At 40.6% G+C, this 24,239-nt stretch overlaps 1 protein-coding gene across 2 annotated transcripts; it reads right to left on the bottom strand.

The window, feature by feature from the left end:
• Positions 1 to 1,813: 1,813 nt before the first annotated feature.
• Positions 1,814 to 23,534, bottom strand: LOC143024762 (mitochondrial disaggregase-like). Of its 2 annotated transcripts, none has more exons than XM_076183885.1 (8): positions 22,978 to 23,534; positions 19,213 to 19,371; positions 16,698 to 16,904; positions 14,723 to 15,274; positions 9,167 to 9,321; positions 8,887 to 9,040; positions 6,009 to 6,113; positions 1,814 to 5,305 (listed from the first exon to the last, which is right to left on the bottom strand). In XM_076183885.1, the coding sequence occupies exons 1-8, from the start codon at positions 23,416 to 23,418 to the stop codon at positions 5,090 to 5,092; spliced, it is 1,989 nt and encodes a 662-aa protein (XP_076040000.1). In that variant the 5' UTR covers positions 23,419 to 23,534; the 3' UTR covers positions 1,814 to 5,089. The 2 variants fall into 2 exon arrangements, with proteins under 2 accessions (XP_076040000.1, XP_076040001.1); XM_076183886.1 differs by having other exon boundaries at positions 23,484 to 23,518.
• Between the last annotated feature and the right edge of the window lie 705 nt (positions 23,535 to 24,239).

Below are 24,239 nucleotides of genomic sequence, written 5' to 3' on the forward strand. Positions count from 1 at the left end.
TCAGAGGGATCTGCGTTCGAAGCTTCGCAACGGCCTAGCTTGCTTATTTGAATTACATGGTTGTCACTGGCGATTTGTTGCATAATCGATCAGGTGTTAGTGGTTGTGACTTAGGTGGTCTTTCGATATTACAATTTGGGTCCATGATTTGCATACGGAGGTTAATTTTAATTATTTTTGTCAGTGATTCGGCCAGTGGATGAAATGTTATTGATGTATTCACCTATTTTATGGCTCTGCATGATGAGTCGGGTCTGTCCTGGGAAGGATTGGGGATGATTATAGGTGGGAGGGGGGGGGGTTGCAGGAGGTTATGATAAACTAGAGGTGGTGGGAGGTTGTGCGGGGGTTCCTGTATTAATTTTGAGATTGCTCTTGGTGTTCGGGTAAGATTGTTGATTGATGAATCGTGTGTTGAGTCACTCCAGAACCATCGATAGAGAGAATTTGGCCATTGGTTAGACTGATCTGGTGGAGTGTGATTGGTCTATGTCACGTGATCCCTGTGCCCCATCGCGTATCTATGTTTTGCCTCCACCCCCTACTTATAGTTGAGTGTGAAGGCTATGATAATAATATACTAGTACCTACTTACCTACCTACCTATGGTATGCATCACGCTTTCCATGAAGGAGCGGAAATGAGGTGAGAGGTCGAACTCGCCAACTGAATTCGCCGATCGAATTTGCTATAGTAGACGCAACGAGAACTGGCCGCTAAGGCGGGGTTAGGGAATTTCCCGGTATTGCCACATCTCAACAGATAACACAGCCCGCACGGCTCGCCCACCCACCCGCCCGCTCTCTCTATATATATATAATATTTATCCATGGCGAGAACGTGCGTGTGGATGCAATGTTTTCTGAATGCAGTGTGGGGGCGTGGCCAGAGAAGGGATAGAGTGGCAACGTCGCTCTCTCCCGCACATATGCCATGTCCACGAATCGAGGAAACGAAACCTTTGTATAGAAAACATTGCTTTGATTTATACTTCAGTGGTGGTGTGTGACAAAAAATTATAATATAATTATATGTGGCAACATTATAAAATCATAAAATAAAGTTTAAAATAGAATAGAATTATAAAATAATTATATGTGGCAACACAGGGGGAATCTCCGTGCTCCGCCCTAACGGCCAGTTTTCGATGCACCGAGTATAGTCGGAGTCGCTGGCCGAACTCGCTGACTAAACTCGTCGATCGTAGTTGCCGACCAAACTTGTCGATTGGAGTCGTCGACCAAATTTGCCTGTTGGAATCGCCGACCGAACAAACCTGAGCACATATTCAGTGCTATTAGTATAATAGATTAACCTCTCATTGATGGCCGAACTGACTGGCGAGGAAACTGCGAGGCTGCAACAGATGCAAGATGGCTCCTGGGGAGTGGGTGACCAAACTCTCCTTATACATAGTTTTGGATCACTGTACTTCTTGTTCTTATGCGTCTTAGAGGCTGTTCTGTGTCCTGAATGATGCTGATGATTTTTCGTTCGAAGTGATATGTTCTGCCCTGTGCGTTCTAGTTAGCGAGACCTTTGGTTTACCCAAAACTAGCAAAAGCAGCATTATTTTATCTTATGTAGCCGACTATATGACGAGTTGGGAGTTGTGGTCGGTCAAAAGTCCGTATCAGTGTAGGGGTGGGGATTTTTTTTTCTTTATCTAGCATACATTTACTACTATTTAGTCAGAGTTCATTTGGTAGTTGTATATACTCTTGTATTCATGGGATAATTATTCTGTTGTCGTTCAAGTTTTCCTGTTAAGTTATGAAACAAGACATCAGCTCTAAATGGAAAATAAATAAGCTTAAAACATGTTCATTTTAATGTTCAACTACCGTGTACATTGTGTACACTCGATACTGTACATTTTTGGACAAGATCTCATTTTCTATACAGCATATTTCAACAATATTTGAGTGGCCATAATTAAAACAATAGTAAATAAATGAATAATTTCTGATTTTTCCCTCGAATCTTTCCTTTCCTTTAAAGTTCTCCTTTCAAACAATGTCATTAAAATCTAACTTTGGGGTATGATGACAAACATGCTTAATTATTTCCATTCCAGGTTGGAGCTACTGTAAAACTGTTATCCCACTGCACTGCCTCTGACCCGAGCAGTATGCCAGGGACAGGAATGATCCTTCCATATGCGAGATGATGAATGGGTTTTTGATGGGTGCATGCTTTGACTCGACCCTTTGCTATGTATTCTTGTTCAGTGGTTAGATGTTTCCTTCATGTTCTGAATACCAGTGCCTTCATATAATTGGAAAGAGAGGGTGTGTGTGTGTGTGTGTGTGTGGGTTCTTTCTTCTTCATCCACTACTGTAACAAGAGGTCCTCAGAGCAGTATTGTTAATCTCTCTTCAGTTTCATTGTTTATGCCAGTTCAGCGAGGGAGTAACTCATTTTTTTAAAAGTAAATTACTGTTGTAGTTTTATTTAAAACCCTATTAACTACAAGGAAGGGTGCAGTTCCTACATTTCAGCAAATTTTCTATGTTTGGTATGCGCATTTCAATTTCTTTTTTGGTTTAAAAAGATGTTAAGCTTTACAATTAAACAATGTTAGCATAAACTTTATTCCTTGGTGATTCCTGCTAATGGAGAATAGGTGGGTGCATTTCCTGGTTTTACATTCATACATATAAATACCAGTAGGTCTTTTCTCCTTCACAGTGGGGTGAGGGTGCTGTTAAGTCAAAGGGCACACATTGAAGGCTCACACAACACTGTTCATATTTGAGGCAATGCAGCAGACACAGCACTTCCACAGCAGGGCCCAACAGCTGAAGCTAGTTTACCCCCACCTGTTAATTACTGTACACGGTGACCCACACCACATACACACAAAAAGTATACAGAGCAGATGAGAACATTACTTAGGGCTCGAGCATTTCCTCATGTACTTACAACCATTCATATCTTGATCCCCAACTCATTTACACAAAAAATAGAGATTAGACAAAAACATTCCTCTGGGCTGCAATAGATCTTCATCCATTCTCATCTTTTGTACTTTTGCTCAACAGAAATTCCTCCTGCATCTAATGCCCCCTTCACCTTGTCCATCAACCTCAGTATTGATTGCGCTCTCATATTCAGTATATCTACTGCTTTCCATATTCTTTTATGCCAGTCTTCCTTACTTCATTCTAGCCATATGTCTCAACTTCCTTCTCCTTCCACATACTCTCCCATACTCAACCACCAACTGCTTCAGTCCATTATGTAACTAAGCCACAAGCAAAGTGTTACCTGCAAACGATTTGAGAGCAGATAAAGCCGAGCAATTGCCAAAATATAAGTTATCAATCAATCACAACTTAATAGTGCAGAGAAACCTAGGGATGAAGACAAGAGAGGAAGAAGACAACCCCTAGGCCAGAATTTTATGTAATGGTTCTGGTTTTTACCTCTGCTTTAATAAAATTTTCAGAGCAGTCCAGCTACACGAGTGTCCACAATGTTATCAGCCTTCATTGCATACAAAACAAGTTCTCACTGCAGGAAAAAAAAGCTTATGAAGAGTAAAACAATCAATCAATCCATTGCCCCTCCTCTCTCTTGCAGTAGATCCACAGCCTGCAGTAATAGTAAGACATGAGACTCTGATGCAATGTTCCTTAGTTTCAACTAGACTGCTCACTGTTCGACTTCTTCTCTCCTCCCTTCATCTATCCTGTCCATTTCCAAGGAAGGCCAGCATGGTACAACTCCTTCTCCCATCCCACTGAAACTGTGAGACAATAGTGATATCAAAGTGTCTTCTCAGAAAGCATGGTGCAGTACTCTGTGTATGAATGAGTGTTGTAAATGTATACAGTAGTAGTATATAAGTACTTGAAATATACAGTACTAGTATATAAGTACTTGAAATATACAGTATAGTATAGTGCAAATTTAGTACTATACACTTTGTACATCAGCTGAAAGCACACTCTGCCTCACAGTTACCAGAGTACAGTTAAGCCAGTTAAAGAGAGATTATGAATATACATATGTTTATTTCCAAATTTAAACAACTACTTGTAGACATAAGCTAACTCCAGCTGTCAGGCTCTGGTGTGGAATAATTGTGCCTTATTGCACTGCCTCTGTGTGAAAGTGTGACTGGGGCCATGTATAACCACTTATCCCACAGGTGCTCAGATGTGAGGGATGTTTACATGAATTTTATTTATGATACAAGTGTGTACTTTGTGCTCTGACTCGGACATCTCCTTCAAAAGAGAAGGAAGGGGCCTTTTTCATATATACAACAACTTGCTTTAGATATCCAACATTTTTACTCAGCACTCCCTTGGTCCCATCTGGGCCTGCTAAAAGTGGTTTAGCAGTATTCTATTTGCTGATGCCTCAGACACTGCAAATATGTTGTGGAAAGAAATCGCCCAAACCATATCTCATTATCACCTTAAGTCTTAGGAAAGTGCAGGAGATTGTTCACAAACCTAGCATATTAACATTTGAAAGCTCTGATAAGCCACTTTAATCTCTATAAAAGACAACAGAATCTTATATTTTTTCCAATTTTTGCTTTAGTACTGAAAACTTTATTTTTTCATAAAATCTTTTCTATTTATATTTCTCTCAATAAATATGATTTCATTTAATGTCATGAATTCTCCTTCTGAGAGAGTTATGATGGTGCTTCCTTACGGAGGACTTTTTTTTTAAAGAAATTTAACGTAGTAGGCCCCAACTACAAACTTGCTTGCTGCCACCAGGATTCAAACTGCTTCCACCCCTGACCTTTCCCAGTGACCATCATTCCAATAAATATAACCAGTCTAGATTCCTTTTCATACTCTCTCTCTCACAAATAACTCTTATTCCTATTCAGTATACATATACATGTATATCATAAGGGCATTCCCCCTTTATAACAGGGTGTGCCCTAGTCAAGGCGTCTTTCCAAGGTATTGCAGCCAATCTTAAACAAATATAATAGAAAGTTGTGAGGTTCCTCTTTACATTCACCATAAACAATAGACTATGGTTCCTCCTCACTTTATATATTGCAAGGAGATTGCACCTTTCATGGTAACATGTTTATGACAAATACAGACTCAACTTAATTTGTCTTCAAGTGCTGTGATGGGTCAATTTCATGGAAGGTTTCACTAGTACTTCCTTTCACCTTGATCTTGATAGGAATAGGTGTATCCTGAAGTTTCCGCTTCTCCTCCTCGCTGGTGGGCACTTCTGCCGTAATAATGACAGAGCAGCCTGGACTGACTTGGCCATTTTCATATGCCAAGGCCAACTGATTGATCACTCTTCGTTCCACCTGAGGTATGAGGAAACAACTAAATAAATACACTTAAAAAAATTATAATCAACTACTCAGAATAAGCAGTCTTTCACCCTTATATATCACATCCAACCCATTTCTATCATCACTCCTTGTGCATCTCATTAGGTAGTGCAGATAGTTATACATGTATTAGGGAAACTACATAGAGTACTTTGTACAGAGTGGGTTATCCTACTTTCTGAGACACCTGCATTATGATACATCTGGTAGCAGAGTCTGTAAAAGCAAGTGCAAGGCATGCCCTCAAGTAGTTGCTCTGTTACCTTGGCATGGTGAACCTCAAAATGTCAGTGTTTGTTATTTATCTTATAATAAACCCCTATGGTGAATTGAACCTTTAGCTATCACTTCTAGATAGGCATGAAACATGGCACAGTACAAGTCGGAAAACTTGAAAGTGTTATGAACAGTGTCTTTTTTTTTTTTATAGTATTTCTGGCATTTGGACAGTGTAACCATAAGTAACAGATGCAGAACTTTACATTAAAGAAAGATAAGTATTAAAAACCAACACTCCAGAAGGATTAAAGAATTACACTGATGTAAATTCTTTCATAAATACAAATACTTTTGATATTCAACCGAAATAGTATCACCAGTCTAACCTTAAATGGTCTATGATGGCAAAAACAAGAAAAAGAATGGGCCAAACAATAGTATAAACTAATTAATTTACCTCATGCTTAATAGACCGGGCTCCATAGTATACATTGTAACCATCAGCAATTACGTCCAACACAATGGGGTCGAATTTGAGATCAATTTTATGTTTTCTGTGGGCCTGAAAGTTGAAAAAAAAAAAAATAATAATAATAATAATAAAAAAAATAATAATAATAATAATAATAAAAATAGATAAATAAATAAAATCAAAGTAACACACCAATACAAGAATGAAAATATAATGAACTTTCTTAAAGACAGGGTAGTCTATCAGTTGTATTCTTAATCAAAATTTCTGGCCTGAGAATACTTACTTTAAAAATTAGCAGTTATATGCTTAAGATGCATGGAAGGGAGTGGGTGGGGGATGGGGGGTTAGGGAGTTATTATGTTTGAAAGATATTTTGATGCAGCCTGAAAGAATTTCTCCTCATCCTTTTTCTGCGTGAGGACACAGAAAGGGGGATCGCCGATTAAATGAAGCGACTTTGCTGTGGATGTGCTGTCTTGCTGCACTGCTTCTGACCCAGGGCGATGGGCAAGATGCAGGGATGACCAGTCATCCAGGAGAAACCAAGAAAAGAGGGAAGGAGGGGTGTTGCATGGGAGTGGAGTGGGGATGAAATGGGTGAAAGTGGATTTATGTATCATTGACTTTGGTTACCTCCCTTGCAAGGAGGAAGAAGCCCTTGGTATATGTATATCTTTACTTTAATTGTAGTATACAGGAAAGGAGCAATGGTTATTGGTTCCTGCCTCCTCTTCTCTAATTTTCTAACATATCTAGACTCAAATTCATGTACAGTTCCAACTTAATCTATGTCTTTGATTTCCAATTATCATATTTAGTTTTGAACTCATGTATTGTTTGAGCTTGGGGTGAGGTGAGGTATGATTACGGGAACTTATGACCCACTTTTGTTCCAGTTTTAGGTCTTGGGCCCTGAAATTTTATTAAGAACACACTCCAATCTCTTTAAGAGATGTGAGACCATACACTTTACTTTGTGAAAGTTCAATATAAATTGACTTTGCCTATCATAGTTAAATAATGGAGGAGTCTTCTCACAAGGGGATCACATATAACTTAATTGAAACTAGTTAGACCCATTCACAATCTCCCTCTATTTACTCCAACTTTTTGCATTTTCTCTTCCCTGCTTAACAGATATTCCACATGCATCCAAAGTCCCACAGAAAAAGTCTAACACAAATAAAATTCAGACAACAGTCCTGTTTCTTCCCAGATAGATATTGATTAAGGGGGTGATTACTTAAGGAAGGGCCTGGGGATCACTGCCAGCCACTGTGGAGCTGCAGCTTTCCAGTTAGTGAAACACAAGGTAACAATTACTGCCATTAAATCCCATGATTCTAAAAGTCCTCCATAAGAACACAGTGACAGTGGAAGTCATGACCAACCAAAATCACTATGACTTAAATAAAGAGACCCTGCTGTGGATGTGCTGCATCTTGCTGCATTGCTCCTGACCCAGGCCGAGGGCAGGGACACGAAAGACCCTTCATCCACAAGGAGCTATGAAGAGAGTAAAACAAATGGGTAGTGAATAGGAGTGGAATGGGTGGGAGTGGGTGTGTGCCTTGGCTGGCTACCTCCCTTATAAGGGGGGAAGATGGCCTTGGTATACAGACAGATAGCATACATACATATACCAAGGCATTTTCCCCCTTTCAAGGGAGGTAGCCAAAAAGGGAAAGGCATAAAATCACTCCCACCCATTTCATCCCTAAATACACTCCACACCCCTCCCACCCTCCCTCTCATCTGAGCACCTCCTGGATGACGGGTCATCCCTGCACCTTGCCCACCGCCCTGGGTCAGAAGCAGTGTCGCAAGACACAGCACATCCACAGCAAGGCCGCTTCATTTAATCGGCGACCCCCCTTGCATACAAGGAGAGGACGGGGAGAAATCCCTTCGGGCTGCGTCAAAATTTGCTCACACATACCACCTCACCCCCCACCCCCTGCCCATTCCTCCTCATGCAATCACAACATCATCCATATACAACCATTCTCCACTCACCTCTGTCTTCCGTCCTTCCTCAACAGACATTCCCCTCTTCCCCAAAGCCCCCTTCACCCCATCCATCCACCTCATCCTAGGATGTCCCCTCATGTTCACTCCCTCCACATCTGCCTTCCATACCTCTTTTACTAGTCTTTCTTCACTCATTCTTTCCATGTGTCCAAACCATCCTAATATTCTTTCATCAACCCTATCTCCCAGCTCCTTTTTCACCCCTGTTCTCCTCCTCACCTCCTCATTTCTCACTCTATCTAGCCTAGTAACCCCCACCATACTTCTCAGACACCTCATCTCAAACACATTCAAACTCCTTCTCTCTTCTTCTCTTATGTTCCATGTTTCTGCCCCATACAGTGCATCCATCCCTAAATGTCTATTCCTCATTACACTCTTTAATCCACCAAGGCATTTACTCGCTTCTCTCAATTTACATTCTACCTCCACCTTCACTCCACCTTTTCCTTCTACATTTGCACCCAAGTATCTAAAACTATCCACTTCCTCCAGTCGCTCTCCCTTAATGTTCACTTCCAGTCTACTGCCACTTTCACCCCTTGAACATCTCATCACTTTACTTTTACCCACATTTATCTTTAGCTTTCTTCTATCACATACTCTCCCAAACTCTGCCACCAACTTCCTCAATTCCTCCTCCGATCCTGCCACAAGCGCAGTGTCGTCCGCAAACAACAGCTGGCTCACCTCCCACTTTTCTCCATTTTCTTTAACCATCTCCAATCCCTGACCCACTACCCTTGCATTCACCTCTCGCACCACCCCATCCACTTGTATATGTAGTGTGGTTCATACACAATTACCTGGAAGTATTATAACTACAAACCTGGACAATCCAACGCTCTAGCTCAAAGCGCACCAGCCTGAGCAGCTCTGATCTTGAAAATGGAACAAAATACACTATTTCGTTGATTCGCCCAAGAAACTCATCCCTTTGGAAGTGATATTTCAAGATAGGCCTCACAATTTTTTCCTTGAACCTGGAACAAGCAAGATATTGGGCTTAAGCATCATGAAACAAAAGAAAATTAAAGACAGACAGAGAGAGAGAGAAAGAGAAGAGAGAAAGTGGTCAAGACATTTTTATAAATCTGTTCAAGACTCACCTTCTCGAAATTGTGATGGTCTCGGTAATTTCTAAATCCTCCACCTGACCTTCATACCGTTGTTTTGAGATGCTTTCGGCTTCCTCTCGTAACTGAAGACCATGTTCAGCAATTTCATCACTTGCCAAGTTTGATGTCATAATGAAGATGGCATCCTGCAGAGGAATTTGTACTAAGAAAGATATTTTTTATGATTTCATCTTTAGATCTCATACTCCCAAAGTTAATAAAACTGACACAAACAATGCACACACTCATAAATGCATATATGCCCACATAAGAAAACACACAAACAGAGCACTGGTGTGGTGGTACTGTGCTTGAATGTGCTTGAGTTCAGTTCCCCACCCAAGGCTGAAAAGCATTATGGGTCTGCAAGCCAACACCTTAAGTGTGTGTGTTTGATTCACCATGGTTTTAGATCACATGTTGGGCTCATGATTGACAGCTATTTTCCTCATGGAAGAGAGCTCAAAGCTCATATATGACCAATCTATGGGTAATGCTGTGACCTTACATGCACACACACCCCCAACTCCCCTCCCACAAGAGTTGGAGTAGCGACTCACAGTGCAGTGATACTGAAATTATTTCAGCCCTGGGCAGGATTCAAATCTGGACTGCCATAGTGGCAGCTGGGAACTCTAACCACTGCACCACTGAGTCATGTGTGTGTGTGTGTATTTACCTAATTGTAGTATACAGGAAAGAAGGAATGCTCATTGGGTCCTGTCTCCTATTCTCAAGTTTTCTAACATACCTAGATTCAAATTCACATACAGTTCCAATTTAATCCATATCTGCCACCAATTTTAATCATAAGAGGCAACAAAACCGGGACGGGGATTAGGACTAGGCATCCTTCTCCCTGTAGTGCCACAGGGTACATTCCTAAAAGAAAGTAAAGGCATAAGAGGGTCTAGGAGTTTTCCAACCAATACCCTAAGGTTTGGGTCTTTTAATGTGTGTGGATGTGGTACAGATGAGAGTAAAAGGGAAGAGATAGGCAGTATGTTTGTGAGAAGAAAGATGGATGTGTTGGCATTGAGTGAATCTTAGTTGAGAGGGAGGAGTGAGTGTGAGTTTGGGAGTGTAGTTGGAAGATTCTCAGGTGTGAAGAGAGGATGAGGGAGAGAAGGGGTGGCTATACTAGTAAGTGAAGAGATAGGTAAATGTGTAGTGGAGGGTCTAGGAGTTTTCCAACTAGTACCCTAAGGTTTGGGTCTTTTAATGTGTGTGGATGTGGTATGGATGAGAGTAAAATGGAAGAGATAGGCAATATCTTTGTGAGAAGAAAGATGGATGTGTTGGCATTGAGTGAAACTAGGTTGAGAGGGAGGGGTGAGTGTGAGTTTGGGAGTGTAGTTGGAAGGTTCTCAGGAGTGAAGATAGGACGAGGAAGAGAAGGGGTGGCTATACTAGTAAGTGAAGAGATAGGTAAGTGTGTAGTGGAGTGGATGGAGGTTTCTTCAAGGTTAATGTGGATGAAGGTGAAACTGGGAAAGGAGATGTGGGCTTTTGTAAGTGCATATGGGCCTGGTAGTGAGAAGAGTGTAGAAGAAAGGGAGGCTTTTTGGATAGATTTAAAAGAGTGCATAGAGGGATTAGGGAGAAACGTCATTGTAGTGGTATTGGGAGACCTTAATGGTTGGGTAGGAAATGAACCAATAGCTGGAGTGGTTGGGATGTGTGAAGTTCCAGAAAAGAATCATAGTGGAGAGTTGATGGTGGAGATTCTAGAGTTGATGATAGCAAATATAGTGTTTATGAAGAAAATCAAGCATAAGTACACATGGGAGAGGGTGGTGGATGGTGGGTTAAAGTGTTAATGGATTATGTAGTGGTAAATAGGAGTATAATAATAAGAGTTAGGGATGTACATATTTTAAGGGGAGAGAGTGGGGGGATACCAGATCATTTTCTGGTAGAAGGTAAGTTGAGAGTGAAGGTTAGATGGAGAAAGAGGAAAAGGACAAAAGGTAGGGAGGTGCTTAGAGTGAACTGCTTAAATCAGAAAGAAAAGGAGTACAAGAAGCTGAGAGAGGAGTGGGAGGGAGTGATGGATAGAGTTGAACTAGGAGTGGAGGAGGAATGGGGATGGTTCAAGAAGGGAGTCATAAGGAGTGCAAAGATGGTGTGTGGAACAAGGAGGATGGGATGAAATAGAAGGAAGGGTAGTGAGTGGTGGGATGAGGAAACAAAGAAGGTTGTAGAAGAGAAGGAGCAAGCTTTCACAGATTGGTTACAAAATGGGACGAGAGAATCATGAGAGGTAGAAAGAAAAGAGAGGTAAAGCATAAGATAAAGGAGACAAAGAGGAGAGCAGATGTGAAATGGGGTAAGAGTATGACAGAAAATTTTGAAATAAAAAGATGTTTTGGAAAGAAATTAAGAGAGGAAGATGAGGTGAATCAAGTAGAGAAGAAAAGGTAAAAGATGTAGATGGAGAGATGATAATGGAAGAAAAGGCAGTAAGAGGAAGATGGGCAGAGTCTTTTAGGGAGTTCCTAAATATGAAGGAGGATAGGGAGGGAAAGGTAATTGCATTGGGAAGCGCTAAGAAAATGACTGCAATAAGTGAGGAAAATGGAGTAAAGGCAGTTAAGATGATGAGAGCAGGTAAGGCACCTGGGTTGGATGGATGTTGTGCAGATTGTCTTAAAAAAGGAGGTACAGTGATGGTGGACTGGCTAGTGAGGTCATTTAATGTTTGTTTAAGAGAGGGTAGAGTGCCAGAGGACTGGAGAAGTGCCTGTATAGTTCCATTTTACAAGGGAAAAGGGGACAAGTGTGAGTGTAGTAGTATCAGAGGGATCAGCTTGTTAAGTGTAGTTGAGAAGACGTATGGGAGGGTCTTGATTGAGAGGATTAGGAGAGGAACAGTGTGGGTTTAGGACAGGTCGGGGTTGTTTGGATTAGAATTTTGTGGTAAGACATGTGAGAAAGCTATAGGAAAAGGTAGGGATGGTCTTTGGGCTTTTATGGGTTTGGAAAAGGTTTATGACAGGGTAGACAAGAAGGCACTGAGGGAGGTATTACAGATATATGGGATAGGAAGAAAGCTTTTAGGAGCTGTCAAGAGCTTTTACAAGAGTAGTAGAGCATTTGTCAGGATTAGAAATGGAGAGTAAGTGGTGAGAGGCAAAGGTGGGACTTCATCTGGGATGTGTTACGTCACCCTGACTGTTCAACTTATACATAGATGGGGTGGTGCAAGAGGTAAATGCAAGGGTGGTGGGGTCAGGGATTGGAGATGGTTAAAGAAAATGGAGAAAAGTGGGAGATAAGCCAGCTGTTGTTTGTAGACAACACTGCACTTGTAGCAGGATCATTAGAGGGATTGAGGAAGTTAGTGACAGAATTTGGAAAGGTATATGAAAGAAGGAAGTTGAAGATAAATCTGGGTAAAAGTAAGGTGATGAGATGCACAAGGGGAGAAAGTGGCAGCAGACTGGAAGAGAGTATTAAGGGAGAGAGACTGGAGGAAGTGATTATTTTTAGATAATTGGGTGCGAATGTGGCAGAAAAGGGAGGAGTGAAGGTGGAGGTAGAATGAAGATGAGAGAAGCAAGTAAATGTCTTGGTGGATTAAAAAGTGTAATGAGATATGGACATCTGGGAATGGATGCTAATAGGAGATTGTATGAAGGACCGATTTTAATGACAGCACTGTATGGGGCAGAAACATGGAACATAAGAGAGGAAAAGAGGAGTTTGAATGTGTTTGAGATGAGGTGTCTCAGAAGTATGATAGGGGTTAATAGACTGGATAGAGTGAGAAATGAGGAGACGAGTAGGAGAACAGGGGTGGAAAGGGAGTTGGGAGATAGGGTGGATGAAAGAGTATTGGGATGGTTTGGACACATGGAAAAAATGAGTGAAAGACTAGTAAAAGAGGGATGGAAGGAGTAGACATAAGAGGGCAACCTAGGATGAGATGGATGGATGGAGTAAAAGGGGCATGGGGAAAGAGGGGAATGTCTGTTGTGAAAGGATGAGAGAGGACAGAAGATAGGGGTGAATGGAGAATGGTTGTATATGGATGATGTTGTGATGCATGAGGTGGAATGAGTGGGGGATGGGGGGTGAGGGAGTATGTGTGAGAAATAATTTGACACAGCCCGAAGGGATTGCTCCCCGTCTTCTTTTCTGCATGAGGGGACGGAAAGGGGGGATCACTGATTTAATGAAGCAGCCTTGCTGTGGATGTGCTGTGTCTTGTGACACTGTTTCTGACCCAGGGCAGTGGGCAAGATGCAAGGATGACCTGTCATCCAGGAGATGCCGGAGGAAAGAGGGTGGAGGGGAGTGGAGTCTGATGGGGAAGGAATGGGTGAGTGGTTTTTATACCTTCGTTTTTTGGCTACTTCCCTTATAAGGGGGGAAAAAAGCCTTTGGTATATGTATATCTAGATTTGAACTCGTGTACTGTTTGAACTTGGGCTATATCACCTTCTAATCTATTCCCCATATCTATACATCTATATGGAAAACTGTATTTCTTCACATCCTTTAGACATGTGGTCTTGATTTACTTCCATGACCTCTCAAAAGCCCTCCCATCTCTTCTATTAATGCAACCTATCCCCTTTAGCAACCTGAAAACTGTAATCATGTCACCTCTTTCTCTTCAATCTTTCAAAGTTGGTAGACCCTGTACTTTTAGTCTTTCCTCATATGGTTTATATGCCAGGCTGAGGACCAGTTTGGTTGCTGCCCTTTGGATTCTATCAATCTTGCTTATATCCTTCACTTTGTGTGGGGGCCATACTACATACATATACCAAAGGCTTTCTTCCCCTTTATAAGGGAGGTAGCAAAAAAAAAACAAAGACACAAAAACCACTCCCACCCATTCCATACCCAACATACTCCCCTCCCCTCCACCCTTTTCCCTCCCTCTTATCTTAGCACCTCCTGGATGATGGGTCATCCCTGCATCTCGCCCACTGCCCTGGGTCAGAAGCAGTGTCACAAGACACAACCTACTGATGCTTATTCCAGTCTTGGATGTATCAGGGTTTCAATGTTTTTTTTTCATCATCTCTTCATCCATATAATGGAATGCCACTTTAATCTTCTGCAGTAGTCCATGTGTCTCTCTATGTGTGTGTGTGTGTGTGTGCATGAGGTCACAGCAATACACACAGATCAGGTCATATACAAGCTCTGAGCTCTCACCCAGTAAGGTAATAGATGCCAATGAGTCCAATACATTATCCAAGACCATGGTGAATCAAATTATTTCTCTCTCATGCACACACATAGAAGGACCAATGATGGGTACCTCCATGTGGTGGTACTGCAAGATAAACAGTGGAGTTGCCCTTTTTTGAAAACCAGTAACCCCCTCACTTCCATCAAGAGGTCCCCTGAGGGGTGACACTCTGACTCTAAACTGGGTCCAAACTCTCTATATATCAAATTCAACAGCATTTTTTACAAATTTTCACACATAAAAAGGTGAGCATGCACTTCTGATGAAAAAAGTCAAGTACAAGGATAAAGAGGCAACAATTGTTTTTATCTCTTCTTTGTGACACCACCAGAATTTACCTTGCATTCTATGGTCTTGCCCTTTCCATCAGTGAGTCGTCCTTCATCAAAGAGTTGCAGCATGATGGTTAGTACATCAGGATGAGCTTTTTCCACTTCATCAAAGAGTACCACTGCATTGGGAGATTCCCGAAGGCGCTGGGTCAGCTGCCCTCCCTCATCATGTCCAACATACCCAGGTGGTGAACCAATGAACTTGGCAACTTCATGCTTCTGCTGGTACTCAGACATGTCCATACGTATGAAGCCCTTTGGCTTGCCCTTATGGAGGTACTCTGCTACCTGTTTAGCAAGTTCAGTCTTACCAATACCTGAGGATCCAAGGAAAAGAAAGACAAGTGGATGTTCTTCATCATACCAACCATTCTCTTTCCGACGAATAGCTCCACATACAGTGTTGATTGCACCTTCCTGCCCAATGATACGTTGTTTAATGCGCTGCTCCAATGGGAACTTGCGACGTTCCTCAATGTCCCTCTCCTTCTTTTTTGCCTCATATTTCTCCAACTGCTTCTGCATCAATGTGCGCATGCCAATATCCTTAGCATAGTCCTGCAAAATTGGGGTAATTATATATACATACATATCTAAAGGCCTTTCCCTTATTTATAAGGGGAGTGGCCAAATCCTAGTATACACCTATCCAATACCCTTTGTTGTCCCTCCCATCATAGCACCTCTTGGATGAAAGGTAATCCTTGTCCTCCTCCCACCACATAGATCATGGCAATTATATGTATACACTATATAAACCTATTCACCCATCCTTCCAATCTCAACATCTTTGAGAATTAAGGGTTGACCTATCCCCATGACACTGCTTGGATCAAACACAATGCTCTTCCACAGGATGGCCCAGCAGCAGGAGTTGGTTTATCTCCATCGTTTCATCATTTGGTACATACATACATACATATACCAAAGGCTTTTTTCCCCTTACAAGGGAGGTAGCCAAAAAGAAAAAGACATAATAACCATTCCCACCCAAATACACTCCACTCCCCTCCACAGCTACCATAAGAAAGAAAGAAAGAAAGAAAGAAAAAAAAAAAAAAAAAAAAAAAAAAAAAAAAAAAAAAAGCATGTGCAGAAATGCTATTACATGGACACAATACAGTATAAACCTGCAAAGAGGTAGTTGTACCCCATACATTTTGAAGGTTCAATAGTTACGTGTTGATTTAATGAGGGACCAATGATGGGTACCTGAAGTGGTGGTCTAACCAGACTGATATCAGAGCACCTCATTCTACAATGCCCCACACTAACAATACAGTATTTCTTCCGTAAGTGACTTATAGACCTGCATGGTGGCTATAACCAATAAACTGGTAGCTGTGGGTCTCCTGCAAGAGACCTGGGGCAATGGTCTGACTGACTGTAAACCCGTCAGCATCTTTTCCTCCAGATAGCCCTAAAAGGCTGAAATTCAATCTCTGGACCAGGCCCAGGATATCAACTAAATTCAACTGTTAAGTCCTCCACCTTTTTACATTGAACTGACAACTGGTGACTGTTCCTTTCCTCCTGCTGATACAAGCTGGTGGCACAGAAACATTCCTTCACTAATACAACACAGACATCAGTCTAACTTTCCTTTCCAGGAAGATCTATTGGAGGACCAGCTCTGGAATTACTCCTAGGCACTGTAGTACTGCAGGTTTTCAGTCAGTGAAACTACTATTTTGATCTGATAAAAATAAAATGTGGGTACATCATGTCTGACTTTTTCTTATAATATTCACTTAGGTAAGTACACCACTGTGTGATTCTTAGTAAGACAATCGTATACGGGTTTACAGTCACCATAACCTCTCAGAAAATTCACAACTAATGATTTTCTCGAAATACTGAAAAAATAGAAGAGTTTCAACGAGTCTGACTAGGCATATATTTTAAATTGGTTTGAACTGAATACAGAAAAAATATATATATATCATGACACTGGATACTCTATATATGCATATGAACTTACCTGGGGAAGGAATCCATATTCATTTGCAGCCATTGGATTACCTCCTGCCTGCAGTAACAACTGCACAGTCTCTAGGTCATGAATGAGGACTGCATAATGGAGTGCAGTGCAGCCACGGAACATCTGGGTATGCCTCAACAGAGAGCTGAATTCTGATTCCCGTATCACCTCCACAGTAATTGGAGTAGTGCGGTTTTCTCGAGCTACCTGAAAATAAACAAGTTTATGCTCATCATATAATATCCAAGTGAGTTGTATGTTCTAATATATCTTTAAGATATATAGCAAATCCCTCATTCCTTCAACAGTGTTTTTTTTCTGAATGCAAGACTTTCAGTTTATCATAAAATATATCCAAGAAGTTTTACTGTCATCATCTTAGATTTAATGAGCAAAGCATTAAAAGGAGTGTGAATGCAAGGTGGTTGTATACTCATAACTTTCACTTCCTCCTCCTTAAACCACATGAAAATTGTATCATACTTCTTCCCTCACAATACTGCCAGTTCATCACCAGTGCACCATTCTTTTGGTCACTTTAGTCTATATAATGTAAAAGGTCATCACATATGTCTATACTGTACACTCTTTTCCAACCTATGGTGAAGGGGTTCTAAGCTATCAATACAGTACTACCTCTCATTAACAGACATTAATTAGCTGTGTTTGCGGTGTTTTTGGTGCTGTTGTTTAGTGCGTGCAATCACCATGCCACCCAAAAACCACTCCAAATCTAGTAAAGGAGGTATGGAAGGCAGATGTGGAGGGAGTGAACATGAGGGGACGTCCTAGGATGAGATGGATGGATGGGGTGACAGGGGCTTTGGGGAAGAGGGGAATGTCCGTTGAGGAAGGACGGGAGAGGACAGAAGACAGGGGTGAATGGAGAATGGTTGTATATGGATGATGTTGTGATGCATGAGGTGGATTGGACGGGGGAATGGGGGTGAGGTAGTGTGTGTGAGCAAAAATTTTGACGCAGCCCGAAGGGATTTCTCCCCGTCCTCTCCTTTATATGGGGGGACGGAGAGGGAGCTTGCCGATTTAATGAAGCGGCCTTGCTGTGGATGTGCTGTGTCCTGCGACACTGCTTCTGACCCAGGGCAGTGGACAGGGTGCAGGGATGACCCGTCATCTACGAGGTGCTAAGATGGGAGGGAGGGTGGAGGGGTGTGGAGTGTTTTCGGGGATGAAATGGGTGGGAATGTTTTTGTGCCTTGTCCTTTTTGGCTACCCCCCTGGTAAGGGGGAAAAAAGCCTTGGTATATGTATGTATGTATGTAGTACTGTATACCCAAAAGCTTCTTCCCCATTATAAGGAAGGTAGTCTGCCAAGGTATACATCCACCACCCATCCATCCCACACCCATTTATTTCCTTTTTAAATATTTCTTAGCTCCTTGTGGATGAAGAGTCATCCATGTCCCCCACCCACTGCCTAGGTCAGAATCAATGCAACAATACACAGGACATCCACAGGAGGGCTCAACAGGCAAAGCTGGTTTATCCCCACTGCTACTTTGACATGGGTACCCTCTCTCCTCATCCCCTCATGAGTAAATAGAGAGGACAAAGAGAAATTCCTTCATGCCACATAAGTTTGTAATGAATATTAACACTTAGTAAACATAAAAAAAAAGAAGACTACAGATCCTCTGCTTCATCTTTTGAATATATCTGGATTTTTTTAAGCACAAATCCCCTTCATGCAAAGGAAAAGTATGCTGGTAGAGGGTAATTACATGAGATGGAGTGGAAGGACTAGGAATTCCCCACTTTTTATTTTTCTCCTATAAAATGTACAGTAAATGCATAAGGGAGTCTGGAAGGGCTCTAACCAGAACTCTAACACTTGGGTCATTATATGTTCATAGACATGGTACTGATGGGACTACATGGGAAAAGATTGACAGTATATTTGTGAGAAGAAACATGAATGTGTTAGCAATGAGTGAAACTAAATTGAAAGGGAAGTGTGAATTTGAGTTTGGAAATGTAGTGAGTAGGGTTTCAGGAGTGACAAAGAGGCAAGGGAGGGAAGGAGTGGCACTGTTGGTACATGATGAGACAGGTGAGTGTATGGTGGAATGGAGAAAAGTGTCTTCAAGAATAATGTGGGATAAGTTGAAATTGGGATGGAGAATATAGGCTTTCGTGAGTGCATATTGCCCTGGTAGTGTGGAAAGTGAAAAGTATATATTTATGCGAGTGTGCAGAGTTTGAAAGGAATGTAAATATAATGTTGTTGGAGAGATTTCAATAATACAGTGCAGGATGAACTAAGAGATTGAGGAATATGGAGATAAGGAGTCAGGTAAGAACTATAGTAGAGATGTTAAAAGAAGTATTTAGAAAGGGAGTTGATGATAGTGAACAGTATTTAAGGGGGAGAGACTATCACAAATACACATAGAATAGGGTAGAGGATAGAAGGGAGCTTGAGAGGGCATTAATGGACTAGGAACAGAAATTCTGCCCTTAATTTCAACTCTGCAAAATATATTAATTTCCATACCTGGTATATATTAGAGAAGTTGTCCGGGATATTGGGATCTGCACCATTTTCTATAAGGAAACTAACTGCTTTTGTCTTGGCATTCACTGATGCTGCATGTAAAGCAGTCCATCCATAAGGATGACGACAGTTGACATCCACTCCTTTGTCTATGAGTTCCTGAAACAATAGTTCTCTCAACATTTTTCTTGAATATATGTGAATAATTCTTACTAATGAAAATATACATACAGAAACTCATGCTTAAATTTATGAAGTGTACAATACAGCTTCAAATGTACCCAGTCTTTAAAATGTGGCTATACATTTCGCTGTTTATAAATTTATAATCAAATTGCCAGAATTAGGACCACTAACATTAAACTGAATCTCATAGCTGTGGCTAAGAAGCACATAAACTATGGTACATTTCATTTTAGAAATATATAGAATATATATTACATTTTACATGTGTGAATTGTATTTCAGGAATACTACAAGCATATCCTATTTAACCCCTTGAGTACCGGATGTGTGTTTTGTGACACCTGTGTGTCACGGCTGAGTGCACCCGCCAGGAACCGAGCGTGCTCCCCATGACACACGTGTCACAGTTATAAGCTGTGTGTATTGAGGGCTCTCAAGGCCTCGGTTTCTGGGTTATTTCTACCCACATGGTGGCAAGTGTCTGTGTTTACAAACATAAGGCTCCAGCCATTCGTGGGACGGTTTGAAACATTTGTTTACATAAGGTTGATGGGTCAGTAATGAAGGGGTTAACATACCTAAATGCATGTACTGACAACAGTTTCCTAATATCATCATATTCCCTGGTGCTACGTGGTGAACAGAAGTGATGATAATAATAATAATAATTTTATTTGGCAATGAATCAATATACATGAAGTGCGGATAATGAAAAGAACACATAGTTTGAAATAACAATTACAATTGCCAAGGATAACACAAAAAAGCATCTAAACTTATTTCCACCATGGTCCTACAAATGATCACCTGTATTGATGATTAATATTTTGCTAGCAATTACTGATACCAGTTACATTTACCTAATTATAATATACATGAAAGGAGCCACATTCATTAGGTTCTGTCCTTATTTTCCAACTATCATACATACTGATCATTCATACCAAGACTTGGTGGTGGGAGAAACTGCTCTATATTGGGAAAAATAATGCATGCTTGATGGTGCTTTCTCCAATTACTGAATTGCAACATAAAACAAACATAAAAGCAGTCATTTGATAAAAATGATTACAACAAAGATGGTAGCCTTCTGAGTGATATACAAAATTCATTATTAAAAAAATAAAATAAAATAAATAAATAACATTGTCATTATCAGTTCCTGGGGGGGCCAATGACACCTATATTTGGTGGTCCTGCAAGATGGATAGTAAAGCTGCTCATCTTCATTATCCATCAATCACCTCAGGAAATCTCCAGACTAAATCCAAAATCTCTCTCAACTTCACCGTTACTTTAACATTTTTTCCCACATGGAGAGCAGATAACCAGTGACTGCTCTCCTCTCCATATTATTTTCAGCCACTGAAAGAGAAACAGTCCCACATAATCATATCACAGACAACAGTCCAAAGTTTCTTCCCAGAGAGATCTATAGGATAACCTGCAGACCACTGCCAACTATGGGTTTTCTACTAAGTGAAATTCATGACAGCTATTGATTATATATTAGTTCCTGACAATATGTTATTTTGTTTAATTTATTTAAAAAATAATTCATTAAGAGGAAAACAAGGAAACAGTGGGAGTGATTACTGTCAAAAGCCTTAAAAATTGAAGCCCTAGGTTAGGTTAAGTTAGTTCAATCTATTCTAGGTCTGAACAAGATCAGTACTGCCAAATATTGGTTGCAATTTATAGAATACCAGCACACTGACAGCAATACTGATCAAATATGTAATATTCACATATCAATAGCAACATCACCATGTCAGTATTAACACTTTTATCCTAATTTGGTAGTTGGTAGATTCGAGCAAGTGTTGGTGTGAGCTGGTATCATTTTAAGCAGAAGGCATGATAATCAGACTGTACAAAAGACAAACACTATTTTTTTGCAGAAGCACAATTCAAAATAACAAATTAATGATGTTGGCAGTCTCTGCAATGCTTGCTGGCAGATCATCTTTGTTGTTTAACAGGACATGATCGATGACGTCACTTGCTAATGTGAGAACTTAATCACTGGCTTTCTTCTTAACCTCAGCTATGACTGCCAGGGCCTTGTCTTATCCTGGTTCAGTTAGGTGAATATGTGGCTGAATCCCAGGGATGAAGCACTCTCCTTCCTATACCACTTTTGCAAGGCAGCACACCCCCTTCCTCCACACACGGCATGTCCAGATGATTTTACTGGAAAGGTACAATTTGTCAACAGGCTTCTTCTTGTAGTTATGTTGTCAACAAGCTGTGGGCCATCATACTTGGAGCCACTAGGATGCACCTAGAATGTGGTGGTTGCTTGACCTTTCTCAACTTCATGTCAAGCAAATGTTGTAGTGGTAGCTCTCTTGGCAGGAATGTCAAAAGATCAAATAACTCTTTCACATGCTCAGGTCCAGGAAGGTTGTCTCACCACTGCTGACAACATGGGTCACATCAGCTGTTGGCATGCTGTCAATTGTTATATCTTCTCTGGATAGCTGTAGCTCAAAGACACAGCTGACACTAGGGTGTTGTCAGCTATTGGTAGATTCACGTGCAGTGAATCACATGGCTGAAGTCTGATCATAGCTCACACACACTGTACAATGCTAATTCTCAATTACAATCTGACCTTTCATTATTGGTACATAGTCTTTGTAGCTGATCAGTGTTGCATAAACAATATTGTCATCTTGAACAAAAAGCACAGCAAATAGCATGATGACGGCCAGTGACAACCTGGTCACACACTACACAGATCTCTGGTGCAGCAGCAATAACAGGAGCAGGGTGACATTGGTGATTGGTTTCAGATGGGATGTATCGTCCAGCAGACGGCGTGTATAGAGTGCAGTGCAACAGCTTCTACTACAGAACGACTACTGTGTGGAACCAACTCCCTGCCAAGGTTGCTGAAGCAACAACACTAAATATGTTTACAAACTGCCTTGATAGCCTCTTGGAAAACCAAGATTTCAAATTTGACCCGACCAAACCACCACCATAGTCTGGTCAATGCACTGAACATCATGTGAGCGCAGCATAGAGTCGTCACCAACTGGTCTGCAATATGTACTTAAGTGTACTTAAGTGTAAGTATTTTGATATCAGGCAGTAAAAGAAATGCACAGGAACAATGATAAAAGCAATGTCACAATGTGATCAGTACTAGTTGTGAGGGCCTACTTATAGGGGACAGGTGGGAGGAAGCGTGAGAGAGGGAGCCAGGTGTGATGGGAAGTGTGAAAGAGTGGGATAGGATATATATACAGGTGATACATATATCCATAATATTATATTATAAAGAAAGTTACAAGTGGAATAGGGAGCCAGCCTCAGTCATTTCACATTTATCAGTGGAATTGTTAATGCATTTAAAAACAGACATAACCCATTTAAAACAAAGACAGTTGTCAAGTTGAGAAGAGGCACCGTTTATGAGCTATTAATTTCACTAAGCCTAAGGTAAGCCTGCTCAAACTGTTCCCGCTTAAACCACCACCCACTTGAAATGACCAGCAGTCCTTAACCCAAAATGAAAATATGATTAAATGTTTGACGTCTCAGAATAGAATTCTAGTAATTATTACTTACCTTCATTTTATCTAGATTACCAACCATAGCAGCCAAAATGAAGTCCCTTTCCATACGTTGTTTTTCATTTACGTTAGATAAACAAGCAGCATAACATAACCCAAGCAAAACGCCACGAATTTGTGTTCTCTCTTTCCTGTGCCCATTTTCTTCTCCGTTTCCACTTTGCTCATTCTTTCCATATTGAGCACTGCCGGCACTGGATATCAAGCTAAGTTTGTGTCTACTACCATAACACTCATTGAAACTACGTGACAAACACATACAAGGATAATATTGCCATTTCCTACTAGCAATTGCGGATATCTTTTCCATAAATTTTAAGGGATTTTTTCTTATCCCATATGAAGAGACGAAACCTATATTAGATGGATTAGCATAACTATTAACCAGCTTTTCAATCATTGGCGCCAGCTGCCTTGCTATTCTTATTCTTGCCATGTCCACGAACAATATCACTGCATTTGTAACCCTACACTGAAATATTGTATGGTACTTCACTCTACCATGTCTATGTTTTACGCACGAACAAGAAACCGAGATCAGCTGGATTGTTCTCGTAAGATTGAAACACTAAACATATACAGATAATAAATCTAAAAAAAGACCATGAATAACATGTAAAAAAGAAATAAAGGATTAATATTTATATATCTGAGTATATAATTATAAAAGAAAATATCTTGGTAATATTAGTTTGTGTATCACTTTTATATGTCCTCAGAGTGTTAATTTTTCAGTTTGTTTACGCCGGTATATGATGCAATAGTAAACATTTTGTAACAGATGTTCTAGAAAATAGTTATGAAAACCTCAAGAAATGTTGTGTAATCTTATGTTGTCTAAAAATTAAGACATGATTGGAAAAAAAATCGGGAAATTACATAATTTAAGAATGATGTAAATTCATCATTTCATGGATACGGGGATGTATTAGGTATTGGTATTAGTTTTTTTCCTATTATTTTAAATAAAATTATAAATCATTGTTGTTTATTTAGACAGTGAAATACATTATCTAGAAGAAAGACACTTGAAAGATAGTAACTACAAACAAAACATCAAAATTCTTGCTTATAAGACAGTTCGGCCATACTTAGACTATTGCGATACAGTCTGGTATACAAATTAGAGTCTACACAAAATAAAGCAGCAGTATGGACCAGGCGTGATTACAGACACACCTATACTCGCTGCATCGAAAACTGGCCGTTAAGGCGGAGCACGGGGATTCTCCCTGTGTTTCCACATATAATTATTTT

Source organism: Oratosquilla oratoria, chromosome 4, assembly GCF_046742065.1.
Source record: "Oratosquilla oratoria isolate Oo_2021 chromosome 4, ASM4674206v1, whole genome shotgun sequence".
NCBI classification, from domain to species: domain Eukaryota; kingdom Metazoa; phylum Arthropoda; class Malacostraca; order Stomatopoda; family Squillidae; genus Oratosquilla; species Oratosquilla oratoria.

Excerpts from the sequence above, each read along its gene's own strand:
- LOC143024762 (XM_076183885.1), bottom strand. The coding sequence starts at position 23,418 with ATGGCAAGAATAAGAATAGCAAGGCAGCTGGCGCCAATGATTGAAAAG. Across the intron at positions 9,041-9,166 it reads ACCATCACAATTTCGAGAAG|GTTCAAGGAAAAAATTGTGA; the intron begins GTGAGTCTTGAA and ends TGCTTGTTCCAG. Across the intron at positions 5,306-6,008 it reads CCCGGTCTATTAAGCATGAG|GTGGAACGAAGAGTGATCAA; the intron begins GTAAATTAATTA and ends CTCATACCTCAG.